Source organism: Lepisma saccharinum, chromosome 15 (assembly GCF_977018435.1).
Source record: "Lepisma saccharinum chromosome 15, izLepSacc3.1, whole genome shotgun sequence".
Classification (NCBI taxonomy): domain Eukaryota; kingdom Metazoa; phylum Arthropoda; class Insecta; order Zygentoma; family Lepismatidae; genus Lepisma; species Lepisma saccharinum.
The window spans coordinates 3,486,693-3,503,481 of NC_139243.1; the positions used below are offsets into that span (position 1 = coordinate 3,486,693).

At 39.9% G+C, this 16,789-nt stretch overlaps 1 protein-coding gene across 1 annotated transcript in view; it reads left to right on the plus strand.

Moving 5' to 3' along the window:
• Nucleotides 1-14,961, plus strand: part of LOC145999732 (uncharacterized) — a 51,450-nt gene extending 36,489 nt beyond the window's left edge. Inside the window, exon 2 of the mRNA XM_083137011.1 lies at nt 11,037-14,961. Within this exon, the coding sequence (XP_082993137.1) occupies nt 11,037-14,640 (3,604 nt within the window). The 3' untranslated portion in view covers nt 14,641-14,961. The remainder of the gene's footprint in view (nt 1-11,036) is intronic.
• The last annotated feature ends 1,828 nt before the right edge of the window (nt 14,962-16,789 follow it).

Here is a 16,789-nt window from a genome sequence, read left to right on the forward strand (position 1 = left end):
GAGACTAATTCAGACATCCCGTTGTTTAACGCGTCCAAGTTTAGACTTTCAATTTACTCTAATATACCGGGTGGCCAGAATTAAAGTTACCCAACTCAGAACCCTCTGTAGCCTGTTTGAGGCATCGTAGAACTCTGAAATTTGGTGAATCCACTATGCAGACCATGGGGAAGAGGATGGCGATGAAAAATAGTTCATTTTTCCACCACAAGGTTGAAATGTGGCGCTGTACTTCCATGATGGGTTGTAATAATGACGTACACTGCTCCAATTGGTTATGGATTTGCCGTTATCTTGCAATCTTGCAATAAACGAGAGATTATTTTCTCGCAACTTCCAGCCACTAATAAATGTCTTTCTAATTAATTACTCAGCTAAATCGCTTAACGTGATTATTTGTTCAACCCATCATGGAAGTACAGCGCCACATTTCAACCTGGTGGCGGAAAATTGAACTATTTTTTTAATCGCCATCCTCTTTTCCATGGTCTGCATAGTGGATTCACCAAATTTCAGAGTTCTACGATGCCTCAAACAGGATACAGAGGGCTCTGAGTTGGGTAGCTTTAATTCTGGCCACCCGGTACAATTTCTTACATTCTTGCATGATTTCATACAAACTAGAGACGAGACGAATAACGAAGGCAAGCCATTTGTTCGGGAATTATAGAGGATTCCTCTTTGCCAAATAACCACAAGAAAATGACCATTTCTTCACGATTTTCCATAAGTGAATCACGTACAATGTTATGCAAGGCCGTACAGTGGGATCCATGAGTATCACCGTGCAAATTGTCCATCAACATGTTCGTGCACTTTATTTGACCCAATAAGAGCTTCAGGAATTAAAAGAAAACTCAAAACAAGCTGCAGACAACTTCTGCACCAGCATACATAAAAATGCATCGCTTAAAAACACATAGGATGGAAGAAAAAAATTAATAAAAATAGTCGTGGACAATTTGCAGGGTAATACTCATGGATCTCACTGTACCATAACTTGACCTTGAATTAATGCAAAGAGTGTGTGGCAGAATTTCACTTATGCTTCGCTTGCATCCATAAATAATTTAGCTCATATAAAATCTCCACTGTTTTCTATTCTGCACGTAACACGCTTTGACGGTGAAACAATGGTAAATAGATCAAACTATGCAGTAGGTGGTCGGTCAGTTTGGGCAAACAACCATAATTTTAACCTTCATATTTAGCTATATACACCATTCCTACATATGGTAGCACTCTCTCTCTTTATAGGTGAGCACTAGCAACTGTGGTGCTGTACCTGTATTTCATATATATTTAATTTCACTTTTGACTAATAATGACAACTTCCTGGAAATAACTTATAAACTGGTCAAAAAACAAACAATTTCAAAAAAGTATTAGTGAAAGGACTTCCACCAAGATATTTATTCTCCCTCTGCTGCCATCTGCTGTCGGTCTTTTAAAACCCTCTTGTCCTTTACTACAAGCTATCATACATTTAGCAGTATATTTCCGTCAGGCCTAAATGGTATTTGCAAATCGTAAATGCAAGGGACCGGATTTATATGCAAAATACCTAAAAATTGCAATAAATAAAATTTGTTCAAAATATTGACCAATATTTGTGAGTAAATATTCATCTCCAATTATAAGCAGCAATTTACCAAGAAATTTGGTTTAGAATATTCAAGAATTACATCAGAATATTAAAATAGATGTTATGTCATCACAAAATACAGTTTTTCGTGAAAAGAAAGTTTGAATGTTGCATAATTTCTAGGATAATTAGGCTCTGTGAAAGTGTCGCGCGGTATTTTTGCGGATCCCGTGAAAAACAAAAAATAGCGATACTTTCCGATACCGATACATCGGCATGGGTATTGGCTCAGCCCTAATTTTGTAGTCACTCGGGGGAATACGCCCATCATTTTTTTGGCGGTTTATAGCTTCGCCAAATGAAAGAGTGTCGCAATGAAAAGGATGTCAAATGAAAGCTACATGTTTTGTTATTCTTACCTATAAGTTTTATTACTGTAAGTCTTATAGGAAAAGAACCATAGAAAAATAAACAGATGAACGTCAATTTGGGTAAATTACCCCGTGTTCAGGGTAAAATGCCCACCCATTAGGGGTAAAATTCCCAATACAAGAAACAATTGTAATACTTGACATGACATATTTGAAGGAAAATAATACGCAGCATTAACTGGAAGATTATTAACGTTTGTTTCGTAAACAGAACATCATTTGTACAGACAAGCATAGCGTTTCAAACAACATTTATTTTGAATTTACCATAGCCTCTTTTACTGTTTACATTTGTGAGAAATTGCATTGCACTTTGGACACATGAACATGAATTTGGTAAATATTTCATGCATCCACATACTACAACGAATACACTGGATCCATTCACGGTACTTTCTTATCATAGTAATGCCCATGGGCATATTGTACTTAATTTCTGTAGAAATTAAGAATTGGGTTGGCAACTCTGAGCACCATTCGGCAGTTTCACTCTGCAGATATGTTTCCCTGACTCTTGATCTTTACACCAAATAAAATTCAGTCTCTTTCTCTCTTGGGAATATTATTGCACACTGTTTATACAGCAACGTCCAAAAAATATTACCTCAAAAATTGTCTTCTTACCTCATGAAATTAACCCTGAATGGATTCAGATTCTTCTCACAAGCTTCAAACCTGCTGCCTCGTCTCACCACGGAGGGCGCTTTCAAACAAGGGTCGCAGATTTGCCATAACATTAACGTTGCGCGAGATACGAGGGGGTGGGCATTTAACCCCGATGGACATATTCCCTCGAGTGACTATCTTTGAGAATCGTGGTATGAAAGCACAAAATGTGCTATTTTCATTTTCCATATCTCTACATACGAATATATCAACTTTTACCACATATTTTAGTTTTACATATTTTTCCATATTGTCAAACATTTTTCGACATATAATCCATATTCATGCTATTAGTGCATTTTCCCTTCTTGTGTTAAATACCAAAGATTTTCCGTTTATCTGTATTCTGTTCGTTTTGTACTCTCATGTTTAGATCTTGACAATATATACCGCCTCTGTTGTTATTCTATGCCAACAATAAAGAATGCAAGTTGACGCTTTCGTGTTGAAATCCTATGCATAATTTCAATACGACCCCATTACTTCATGCGATATTGAAGTTTCAGTCAAAATACAGGATCTTCAAGACGAGATTCACGTTTTAACACTTTCAAGAAAGTTCCGTAATCCATTATCTTGATAGCAGAAAATAAAGTTAACGTTTTTTAGTACATATAAATTCGTCCCTGATATGATCCGAACAAAGGTTTCATTTTTTAAAATAGCATGTGGTAAATTTAAAGCTAGATGGACAAAATTGATAACAGATGGCACCACTGAGCAAAAATTAATAAAACGAACTTTGAAGAGAACGCGAAAAACGAAACTGACAGAAACTTTCACACGGAATGAGAACTTGAATATAAATCCATCTTGCCTCTAAGATACGACAAACAGTTCAGCCTGGTACCGGCTGAACGGTGACAATCTTTGAAGTTCCGATAAGAATCCTTTAAAGATCGGTGATTGATGAGACTCTTTTGACAGCAAAACTCCAGAAATTCTAGCTTCTCAACCGACTCAAAATTTTTAGACCTGATTTTAGCCTCATTTACTGTCTTTCTGCTCTCCCATTGTACGTCTCGTACATTCAACTTTTGTGGAACCAATATGGAAGTCAGAAATCGATGTAACAGTCTGGGATAAGGAGGCAATCTGTGGGGAATAAGTGAAGAGTCTTTTATGTTCTCTTTATTAGTCGATCAATGCTCCTTTTTTGCTTCATGGCAGAGGGTACATATTGGAGGTTGTTCCACAATAAGTGGACAGTGAGTCTGGTACATAGTTCAAGTCATCATCACCGGTGCATTCTGGGTAGACAGGCCCGTCTTCTGTTATGGAGTAAGTACACTAAAGTTCAAATCAGCAACCCTGAGACCTTCTGTAAACAAAACCACGTGCATGCAGAAAGCATTGCAAACTCATAGAAGTAAAACAATCCACACGAATATCCAGCGTTGTTACAGGATTCATTACGTAAGGTAAAACAACGGCCTATTTGTAGTATGGGATACGCTGCCGCAAATGACGTCCCACTTTAAACCCAATGCTCTTTCTTTTCTACTTATTGCTTCACCTTTATGGCTAACTCTTTGCACCAGCAATCATTTCCCATAAATTTGGCGTCTTTCTTGCATGCGAATGGAATATTTTTTACTTGCATTTTTTTAAACAAAATTATATAACATGGTAATGTATATTTCTAAGGTTTGATATAGATAGGAGTGTATTTGAAATTTGTTTCTAGATTTTATGTACATTGTATCTTATGTAAATAAAATATATAATGGGCATAAACAGCCATATGCAATGCTATAAGTCCAATAAATATATTGATGATGATGATAAAAACAAGACAAAGAAAGTTCGTAAATTTATTGCGGTTGGAAACTTTGACAAGCATCCTAATAACGATTTTTGTTCCGCCAAATATAGTGCACTTGGTAAAATAACTTCGTGTCATGGCAAGGCAAGATAAGTGTGAACATTTTGTAGGAATATGCATTGTAACTTTCAATGAGCTTAGAGATTTGTGTACATAATGATATTTTATAACATTGGTTATTTTCTAAAAATAATCATGTGAACAGCAAGGAAGTAGTGCCACTTTCAACATGGCGAGTTCTATGCTTGCGGAAAGGTCTCCGTGTTCAGTGATACATCAAAACGGTGAGACGGTTTGTTTACAGAAGGTCTCAGGGTTGGTGATTTACACTATAAGCTTATGCATACAAAGAAAGCACAATAGCAAGTCAAAACAGTGGCGTATTGGCGGTTTCATTTTGGGGTGCTAATTTCTTTTCCTGTGCAAATCCACGATTTCATTACAGAGAGTAGTTCCATCTTAGTGCGAGGCATGTTAAGAGATGAAGTTATGCCTCTCTTAGTGGCGTGATGGTAGCGTAGTAGCCTTGTAATGAAGAGGTTCCGGTTCGATACTAGGTGGAGCCACATAGTGAATCAACAGCGTACGCACGATTTTTCTTCGGGAAGGACTGGTCCTGTAAACCTGGATACCAGAAGTGTTCGTGACTGTACATACCTTCATTCTAGGGGGGGGGGGCGACATACCCAATAACGGTAGTTCGTTTTCTTTCTACTCTCAAAAATTGCAATCGGGGGTCATTTTAAGGTGAGGGGTTGCATTTAACAATCTGACTTTTGCGGATTTCTTCAGAATGTCCATTTTCTCAAAATTTTAGAGGGGGTTGTAGCCGGATCAGCCCCCCTTCTGCGTACGCCAGTGTAGTGAATGGATCCTAATGTAAACTGTAGCTTCAGTTACATGCAAAAAGCGGACTGAACAAAACACAAACTAAAAAAAACACAAGGGAGAAAGATTGGGGTTCACCTCCGAAGTATCATCACAACAATCATAGTAATACTAATAAGAAAACTTAAGAAAATAGCAATATTTTAACTTAAACTGCAAAGTTGTCCCTTCTTGCTACACATACAAATACATTATAGATACATGAGTGGCCGCGGTGGCTCAGTCGGTATCGCGTCTGACTACCATGCTCAAGGTCCCGGGTTCGATCCCCGGCCGGTTCTAATCCGGGAACTTTTCTAACGTTGGAAGCGGACCCGGCGCCCACCCAGCGTCGAATGACCTGGCGAACCCTGGGGGGTAAAGGTGGTCAGGGGCGTGATGCTTATCACATCACCCCCACTCATGATCGGATCAAGAAAGTGTGGGGCGTTACTCCCACACCCCCTATACGCCTTCATGGAGTGGTGCTAAGCACAGGGGAGAACTTTACCTTTACCTTTTTTTATATACACACACACACACACACACACACACACATAATATGTAGACCTTTAATATGTAGACCTTCCCTGCCCATGTCAAATGTAATTATCTACGTATGTTTTGGTTTGTTATTTTCCGTCGCTTTTCTTTTTTGTCTAATCGCGACGATGAGGATGAGTGATGAAATTTATGAGAGAACACCCACAAAGAACGCCCAGGGCAGGATTCAAACCCGGGACCCCTGGCTGTGCTAACCACTTAGGTGTTGTGCTACACAAGTTAGTGTGTAACAACTCTTTTGGCCGCAACTCAGAAGCAATTTTTTTAATGTGGGAAGGTAGAAAGGGGACGAAAAGAAGCGTGAGAATATATAAAGCGAAGGAGAGAGAGAGAGGAAGGATAGGGATAATAGAAATAGGGAATAGAAGAAAGGAGAAGAAGAAAATAATGGATTTAAAAGGATTTAAGGATAAAGGGATGGTGAACAAGAAAAAGAGGGACACTTGGATAAAAAGGACAGTAAGGTAGGAAAAGGGACGACAAAGATCTGCAGAGAGAGAAAGAGAAAGAACTGAAACAGGGTGGCCATTCTAGGATCATGATAAAATTCCAGTATAATTCCCGCTTTTCAAGGCGAACTTTCCAAAAATTCAAGCAGATGTTTTCTCTATTTGAACCTTACGTATTACCGCCTCTCAACATCCACACACAAATATCTTCATAATATTAAGGGTCTATGTGATTCCAACATCCAAAAATTATAATGCAATTAAACGGTAGACGTAATATAATTAAAATATTTAATATAAGGTGTTGAGTTTCTATTTACAATCAAGAGGCGCAACCATGAATTTTTGTCTGAGCGGACGGGGAGAAAGTGGCAGGATAAACGTACTAATAATAATAGTGTTAATAATAATGCTATTATTATAACATTATTATTATTTTTGATTTGTTTTATTTTACTTCGCTTCTTGTACCACGTTGGTTAACTTGCGAAGATGGGGATGAGTGACATGATGAAGTTGATGAATGTACAGTCACAAACATCCATACTCAAGCCGGGATTCGAACCCGCCGGAACCAAAATTGTTGTTATTATTATTATTAGTAGTGGTAGTAGTATCAAAGAAGTTATTATTCTCGTGAATTATGCAAAAAGGGGGTAGAAGTTGTTGCTAAAGCATTTTTGTTCGAACAAACGATTTCAATTATTTTTTCAACACATGACACAGGAGTTGGGATCCCAGTTTAAACTGTAGGTCCAGTCCCGATTAGCCTTTCTGTGCATAAAGTGGACTTAAAACCACAAATCAATGAATCAATTTTATAACTTTCTTTCATTTAGATAGTTCGGCGCCCAGGGCCGACTCCCGGCGCCCCCTAGCTATGGTTATAAACTTGATAAGACTAAGACAAGCAGGAAATGCGAGCGAAGCGAATTTTACGAAAATAATTTTTTATTTCCATAAAATGTGATTAGGATTTGGGTTAGAAAAAGTTGTAATTTTTTACGTCTACGGAGCAAAATTCAAGTAGAATTCACGCATAATTTCCAGGAGCCAATAATTCACGCATAATTCCCGGAATTCAAGAAATTCCCGGAATTCAAGGAATTCCCGGTGAGTAGCCACCCTGTGAAAAAGGTAATAGAGGAAAAGACAGAAAGAAATACTATTACAATTTTAACTCACACAAGGATGAGAAGATGTAAAAAGGGGAAGAGAGAGACGAGATAGAAAATATGGGACAATATAAATAGAGGATGAAAGAGAGTAGAAGAAGAAAATAATGAATTTAAAAGAAAGAAAAGAGGGGAAACAAAGAAAAATAAAATACAGGAAAGTAGAGATAGGAAGAAAAATAAACAGTAAGAAAGAGAACGGATGATGGCAATTGAGTTCTTTTGAGGTGGTTGTTTCAAGTCCAATTTATGCACAGAGAAGCTAATCGGGCTGGACCTACAGTTTAAAATGGAATCCGAAGACCCACCGGAATCGAACCAGGGACCCTTTGATTATAAGGCGATGCCGTTACCGCTACACTATCGTGGAGGCCTGTAGAAGGTAACAGAGTAAAAGACGGAAACAAGAGTGTAGTATCACAATTTCAACCCACGAAAAACATCACGAAACTGGAACCAAGAATAGCATCGTGCTTACGTGTTAATCTCACAACAGCTCTGAGCATGCTAAGCGTAAGTCTCTGGAAATCACAGCACCAAACGCAACATGCTATTTTTGCGTGGATCGCAGCTATTTCTCCTCCTGCGAACTACTCATTCGAGACGCGAAGACAAGTCTCTCAGAGAATACCGCCTATAATTAAAGAGCATTGCGTGCCCTTGAGTTGTTATGCACAACACGCGAGCGTACCTTCGCACAGAACTCCACATCTAAGGAACGCAAGTAATACACGATTTTCTCTATCTACGCCGAAAGAGTTTCCAAAAAACGTACACGCGCCTCGCACAACACTTTCTTCCCGAAAAGAAGTTTGACAGTCCCGCAACATGCGTCACACTTCTTATCTGCGTATATCGTATGCTCTACGGTGTGGAAGATCCTCAAATAACGCTGGATGAAAAATGACCCTTCGCTATCTCTGAATCTTGCTTATCCTGTGAGTATATACCGTGCCGCAGTGCACCTGCAGAAGTATTGTTCAAAATTGTTAGAATGCTTCGGCCTTTGCACGAATGAATAGGAGCTACTGAAATTTAGATGGACCTAGCAACACTTAAGAGGGTGCGATTTCTACAATGCTACACTGACATTTTCCGCAGTGTTGCCATTGTACAAAACTTTTTATTTCGAAACTTTAATACATCATTAGTGCAAATATATATATTATATATATATATATATATATATATATATATATATATATATATATATATATATATATATATATATATATATATATACAGGGTGTCGCAAAACAAATTCAACAACCCTCGGGTGCTCGTAGATATCATAGAAACAAGTAACTTTTCCTCATAAATATTACCTCGGAAGCGTTTAGTTTCTGAGCTGTAAACGCTTAGAATCTAACCTGTATTTATGCAACACAACACAGCATATACTGTGTTACATTATCTGTGGAGGAAGGCAGCGCATAGCGTCGGAGAAGGGGAGGAAATCAAGTAGGCACAGCGAAGCAGTACACACTGCTGCGAATGCTGGCAACTGCAGTTGCTTCCCCCTCCATGCAATCCCGTTTCCTCTTACGTGTTCATTGGTGGAGCCGTCTGGAGTCACTACTTGCTCAGAGACTTGTTTTCGTTCGCCTGCTCCAGAGATAATTGGGACAGGGTATCCACTGACATTTTTCACAGTGTTGCCATGGTACAAAACATTTTTTTCGTAACTTAAATACAGTAACGTACACCTAGATTTATATAATTTTATTCAATATTAAATTAAAAGTCTTAGAATTAAAAAAACAATCTTTGTTTTTATTTATTATGATTTAATCTCCTTTTGGGGTTGTGCCTTGCACAACAATTAATTGATTTTCAAGATGTATTTTTACAATACCTCAAGTTTGTACTCGGGACGTTGCAGTGTGATTGTAAGAATAACTTTAAGTCGTTTCTGACTCCTAGAGAAAATTCATTTCCATATTGTATGTCTAAGAGCATTGCTAATAGTCGTAATTAGCCAAAAGTAGCGGAAAACCAACGTAAAATAAACTAAATCAATCCACTGATTGATTGATTTTGATCTATTAAGGTTCATTTTACTTCGCCTTTCTTCCACTTTTGGCTAATCGAGAAGATGAGGAGTGATAATATGATGAAATTGATGAAGGGACGCACAAAAAACATGCATGCCCAGACCAAAATTCGAACCCGGGACTCGTTGCGTCGTAGTGCGCTATACTAATCACTCCGCCATGTATACAGGCACTAAATCAACCAATTAACGTTGATAACTTTTCTGATGCTTTCATATATAAAGTATTTTTCACATGTAGACATGAAAGAGAGAGAGAAAGCATGTTATAACATATGTTTGCATGAGATCTTTGATATGACTAAAATAGTCCATAAATGTTTTGAGTATACAAAATATGTGTGGAAAATATTCCGATAATGTCCAAATGATATGTAAAAATAACCACCTTACAGCCAGTTCTAGTCCATAATACTGTATATTAATTTCTTAGCCACAATCAAATAAAAACGTCACACGTGAACCAAATAGAACCGATATCAGAAACAAATCCAATAATTATCCAGAGAATATCCACGAAACATCCTTCCTGGATATCCTATGGGCGTATCCTGGACGTGCATATGCATATCCAATGGATGTCTGCCGGAGCTTACGTCACGAATATTTAAGATCTATCCACTAGATGTCTCTCCCGTGCTCCATGAGACTTTCATTGATGGCATATGCAATTACTCTCAAATATCGTACATTAATTTCAACAATAAATAAGGTATTACATTCACAATTACGAAATAATTAATTTTCAGTAACATAATGAAAAAGTACTACCTTTATTCAACTTGAAAATAACATGCTCGAGAACGAATAAGAAAATTATTAGAATTTTCAAAGTTCAAGCTTTCATTGAAACGCTTAAGTAAATAAAATCAATATCTCATTGTTATTGATTTGGTTTACTTTACTTCGCTCTTGGGCCTCCTCGATGGCGTAGTGGTAGAGTAGTCGCCTTGTAATCAAGGGGTCCCGGGTTCGATTCCCGGTGGAGGTCCTTAGTGGTTCGGATCCCACTTTAAACCTAGGTCCAGTCCCGATTAGCCTTACTGTGCATAAAGTGGACTTAAAACAACAAATCAATCCAATCCAACTTCGCTCTTGTTTGTCACTTTTGGCTAATCGCGCAGATGAGGATGAGGCATGAAGTTGACAAAGAGACACAAAGAACACCCATGCTGAACTGCGTGGTACACCTAACTTTTAGCCGAAGGAGTAGGAGTAGCCATAAATAGAGCAAGGTTTTGTGGCACTATAGGACTTGCAAATACACAATTTGTGAACATGTGTCTCTGTAGGTCACTATATTAATACTGTGAATTTTGCATTGAGCGAAGAATCCAATGTAATCTGTAATGTAAATACTGCGACCTGTAAGTGACTGTTTTTAATGTACAAGCAACTAACATTAATTCCTTATCTTCCAGTAGGTACCGGAGTTTCTACCGCCGACCCACCGAACTGCCATGTTGGGACTGGAAGTCGGCTTCGGAGCCTCTTCTCACGGAGCACAACGTAACCTTCAAGAAGTTCCAGCTTGAAGACCTCATCCGGCCAAATCTCCTGCGGCCTAGCGACAATCTCATCCCGGAAGGGAAGTTGAAGAAGAAGTCCGAGTACCGGAAGAAGTATCTCGCTTTTGCAGTCGCCCGCCCGGAAGTCCACAAGCCCGAAGGAAGTTTAAAGTTAGAGGGAAATTTCAACGGAGTCAGTGAAGGGGTAGCGCAATACGTAAGGTTTGACGTGAAACGTTCGGAATTGGCAAGAAGATCAACGAACTTGAAGTTAGACGGTGAGTTCGAACGGTGTCCGGAGTACAGAATCTCTTACGTAAATTTCCCAAGGGAGAGGGCGATTGTTAAGCGACCGGAAGGAAACTTGAGACCAGAGGGCGAAGTATCGAATGAGACCGAGAAGAGACTCAAGTTTGTTCCGTACGAAGGAGTTAAGAGAACCGAACTCTCGAGGAAACCAACGACTCTTCATTTGGAAGGAGAGTTCGAACGCAGTCGCGAGTACAAGGAAGCATATGTGGATTACCCGCGGCAAAGACCGGTGGTTCGAAAACCCGAAACGTACCTGAAGCCGGAAGGAAGCATCGAAAAGTGTAGTGAAAAGCAAGAACAATTCGTTCCGTTCGAAATCGTCAAGAGACCAGAATTGGCTAGGCACCCTACGAACCTTCAGTTAGAAGGCTCTATTGAAAATGACGCCGAGTATAAACATTCATTTGTAAACCACGCGCGCCATAGACCGACCACAAAGAAACCGGAAGGTAATCTAACAATTGAAAAGTGCGACTTTGGAAACATCTCTGAGCAGAAGTCAAGTTTCGTACCTATAAAAGAACAGGATAAACGAGAACTGATCCGGAGATCTACAAGTCTAAAACTTGAAGGTAATATAGGTACACATACACAATACAAAGACACATTCGTCAATTCCCCCAGGGAAAGACCCGTATTTAAGAAACCCGTGTCTAGTTTGAAGCAGGAAGGAGAGTTAGATTGTATGACCGAGAGCAATCTTCGCTACATAGGTTTTGAGGACATACACCGTACCGAGATAACGCGACATCCAAACAATCTCAAGTTGGAAGGCGAATTTGAACGTCAGCCAGAATACAGTGCAAACTATATAGAATTTCCAAGGGAACGTCCGACAGTGCGTAAACCTGTAGGGAACATAAAGTTATCCGAAGATAAGGCTGAATTCGTAACGGAGAAAGGTTCCCAGTATATAAAACACGAAAGTCCTGGCCGACTGAAACACGCAATAGGCCATACAAATCTCCAAATACAAACAGATTTGCATCTAAATCCCGAATACAAAGATTCCTACAAACAGTACCCTACAAGTAGACCAGTGGTAAAGAAGCCACAGGACGAATTGAAACAGGAAGGTGAATTTGAAGCATCAACAGAGAAACAAACACAGTACAAAGAGCATGAACTGATCAAACGAGCAGAGATATCCAAAAGACCAATAAATCTTCATCTAGAAGGAGATATCGAGTTCAACCCAGAGTACAAGGAATCTTACCTTAATCATTTCAGAAGGAGACCAGTTGTTGTAAGACCAGAACCTGTTGTAGGACCTGAAGGCGAGATCTTCAACAATCCAGAGTACAAGGAGAGATACGCAGAGTTCCCCAGGGAAAGGGCAACACTTATAAGACCGAAAACAAATCTAGAAGTGACTGGGGAATTGTACAGAGACCAAGAATACAAGACAGAATTCGTTGACCATCCTCGATCGCGTCCGAAGGTAACAAAGCAAGACGACAATCTTAAGACTGAAGGTAAATTTGAGGGGATAACAGAGAATACCGACAGCTTTAGACCGTTTGAAAGTAAACGACCTAAAGTGAAAAGACCAGAAGCAAATTTGAAAGCTGAAGGAGAATTCCTTCCCCATCCAGAGTACAGGGAATCGTTCCTCGACTTTCCTCGTGAAATTCCGACAGTGAAACGACCAGAAGAACAACTGAAGACAGAAGGCGAGTTCTTTGGCGTCACGGAGAAGGGAGAGCAGTTTAAGGCACTAGAAGGGAGGAGGAGTTCGCCCATACAAGCACGTAATAACTTGAGGTTAGAAGGTGACGTGGAGCTGAAACCGGAGTATCTCGAACGTTACGTAGACTTCCCCCGTAGCAGACCACACATAGAGAGACCAGAGTCAGCTCTAAAACCAGAAGGCGAGATGGATACCCGAACCGAAAAGACTGAGAAGTACAAGGCGTTTGCAGTAATTAGTAAGACCGCATCGAGTGAACCACGAGAGAACTTGAAAATAGAAGGAGAATTTGCCGACAAGCCAGAGTATCGAGTTCAGTTCGTAGACCATCCGCGGCAAAGGCCAATCACAATTAGGCCACATTCGTCTCTTAAGCAAGAAGGTGATTTCGAAAGTTCTACAGAAAAAGGTGAACAGTTCAGAAGGTTTGAGGCTAAGCGTTCTGTAATTATTAGAATCGAAGACAATCTTCGACCTGAAGGTGAATTTAGTGAGACGACGGAGTATGGAGGGAAATTCGTTGCGCTTCCACAACACCTCCGTTCCTCACCGGTCAAGTACAAGGATAATCTAAAGCTGGAAGGTAGTATGGATGCCGTATCAGAGAAGAGAGAGAAGTTCCAAAGCTTTGTAGTTCAAAGACCCACCGTTAAGCGCGCTGAGGCAAATCTTCGCCCGGAAGGTGATTTGCAGAATGACTCCGAGTATCGTAGTAGCTTTCTTGTGCTTCCATTGAACGAACGACCGGCTCTGGCGAAGAAAGACGACGCTATCAAGCCAGAGGGAGAGTTGTTGACGACCACCGAAAAGCTGGATGTGTTCAGGCCGATACAGGTGGACCCGTCGCACAAACGTGTTCGCAAGGGTGAACACAAGGCACACCTGAAACCTGAGGGCGAGTTTAGCGAAGTTAGCGAGTACGGAGACCGATTCCTGAAGCTTCCCGTGACGAAAGTGGAAGCACAAAAGCGACAGGACAATCTGAAACCGGAAGGGGAGCTACTAGTGTCAACTACCGAGAAGAAGGAGAAGTTTGTATCGTTTCAAGCGGAAAGACCGAAGATAAGAAGGGCATCGCCGAATTTGAAACCTGAAGGGACGTTTGAGGATGCCACGGAATACGAACAAAGTTTCGTGAGGCTTGAGGGCGGTCGGTCGTCTCCGGTGAGGAAGGAGGACCAGCTCAAGTTAAACGGTGACCTGATCACCGTCACGGAGAAGCAGGAGAACTACAAACCTTTTGAAGTGAACCGACCCGAAGTTCATAAGCCTCCCCCGGCGTTCTTAGTACTTGAGGGCAACTTGGAAAGTACTACCGAACACAAGGACAGCTACGTCGAGCACAAGAACGCGAAACAGACGAAACGTATATCGAGGCAGGAGACGTTGAAACTGGAAAAAGATCCGTTCGTTGCTAGAGCTGTGACTCGTAGTGACTTCGTAGAGATTCCACTGAGTAAATCTGATCACATACGGTGGGTACCACCTTGGTACGAGGCTCCAACGTCCATCTAGAAAAAATATCGTGCGGACTGTGATACAAGCTGACAAAACGTCACATGTCAGCTTTGATTCCTTGTCAGTTAATGTAAGATATACAGCCCGTAACATAATGCGGTATACTGAAATGATATTTGTCACGTTCCTGGTCGACAACAACGATTTCATATCAATGTCATGCGCATGCGTTACAAAATGACGAACCACAGATTCTATCAAAGCTAATGCGCAAATCACTAGCTCCTCGTATGAGACATTTCAAACAGGTTAACGGCAAAATTGTGCAACAATTCAGCACAATATTTTTAGCGTAAAATTCGTAATTGAATTTTTCTGTTTCTTACCCAGAACTTATGTGCTTAACTTCGTGAAAATCGATGGGAAGGTTGAAAATTCCAATGTGACGCCATCTTTGTTCGCCCAATGGTCATGCATTACCCTTATTGACCCTCCTGTATGTAGCTTGCGTGGAAGACCAACAACTTGGATATATTATACTTGCATTTTTGAGAAAAGCTGATATGGAATTGTAATTTTGTAAAAATAATGAATGAGTGAATGTAGTTACATATAAGAAAGATATTTGAGAGTGTATATGAGCTTTTTGTGTAAAATTTATATCAAAAGGGTAACTTTATGTTCTTAAAATGTATGCTGGTCGTAAACAGCGAGATATAAGCCGCAAGTCTAATAATATTTGATGATGATGATGACCAGCAAATCACGAACTGACAGTGATGAGTGAGATGATTATTTTGTAAACTTTTTTAGACATTTCAAATGCCACCTGATGCACGTAATATTATGTGCACCGTCTTCAAATTCCAGTTATTTTATGGTCCGGAAACAAAAGTTGGAAGAAGGTTCACTTCATTAAGTGATGTTCCTAAGTGTATCTTTTGTGTTCATTTTTCACTTTCTTGAAAGAGTGACAAGAGGAAAAGTTACTGTGATATCACGTATGATGCTAACAAGAAATCAGGCACTTGCATTTGTAGTATACATCTACACATCTAATTAGGTAGGTCAACTTTGAGAATGGGGTAACAGTTTCATGCATCGGAGACACATTTCTTCAATTTTTCACAAGAAACTACTTACGGAAATGAGTTTCTCCAAGGTTTATAACCTCCGTCGATATATATTCTTCCTAAAACTTCATCCTACAATTCAGCAGAACAGTAAATAATCACTTTTCATGTAATAATATTGCGCATTTTGTGAAAATCGACAACATCATGCCGTTGTTTCCAAGATGTACCTGCAGATGGCTCTAGCGTCGGAAGTCACGCGATCTCGCTAGTGGAATCAGGGTTTCCAAACGCGCGATTTTTTTCGAGAAACGCGAGTTTTTTTTTCTTCGAGAAACGGGCGTTTTTTTGTCGAGAAAGGAAAATGGTTTTTCGATGAATTTAGGGGTGAAATGGGTGCTAATGGAACCTAACCTAACAGGCCTAACCTAACCTCGTGTGAATGGTTCGTGGGGCTACCCGTGGATGGTTTTTGGGGCTAACGTCAATGGTTTGTGGGGCTACCCGTGGATGGTTTTTGGGGTTAACGTCAATGGTTTTTGGGGCTAACGTCAATGGTTTGTGGGGCTACCCGTGGATGGTTTTTGGGGCTAACGTCAATGGTTTGTGGGGCTACCCGTGGATGGTTTTTGGGGCTAACGAACAATGTTTCATCGAAATGTACAATTTCCAGACGTGATCCCCGGTTTTTTACAACTTTCATGCACAATAGAGTTGGAAACATTGATATTCGAAAACAAAAGAAGCGTTACAATTCGCAAAGCAAGCGATATCGCACCGGGACGTGCTTTCCGTAGCATTAAGGAAAATGGTTCATTTGAGCAGAAAAAGTGTTTGTTTTCGTGCAAAAAGTATATTGGCACCTTCCACTATGTTCCGCAATACATAATTGGTAAGTACAAACCACGAGAAAGACAAAATATCCGATTTAAATGTGTCTCCGATGCATGAAACTGTTAATGAGAAGGGACTATGCAACAACACTGCCTGCAATTATACAATACTTTCTTAGGTAATCAAAATGTATGCTAATTTCAGGTAATACAATATGAGCGACTTGTTGGAAAATAAAAAGACTACAATTAATCTGATAATTAGATTAGGCATCGCGTGTCAAAAATACATATACGAAA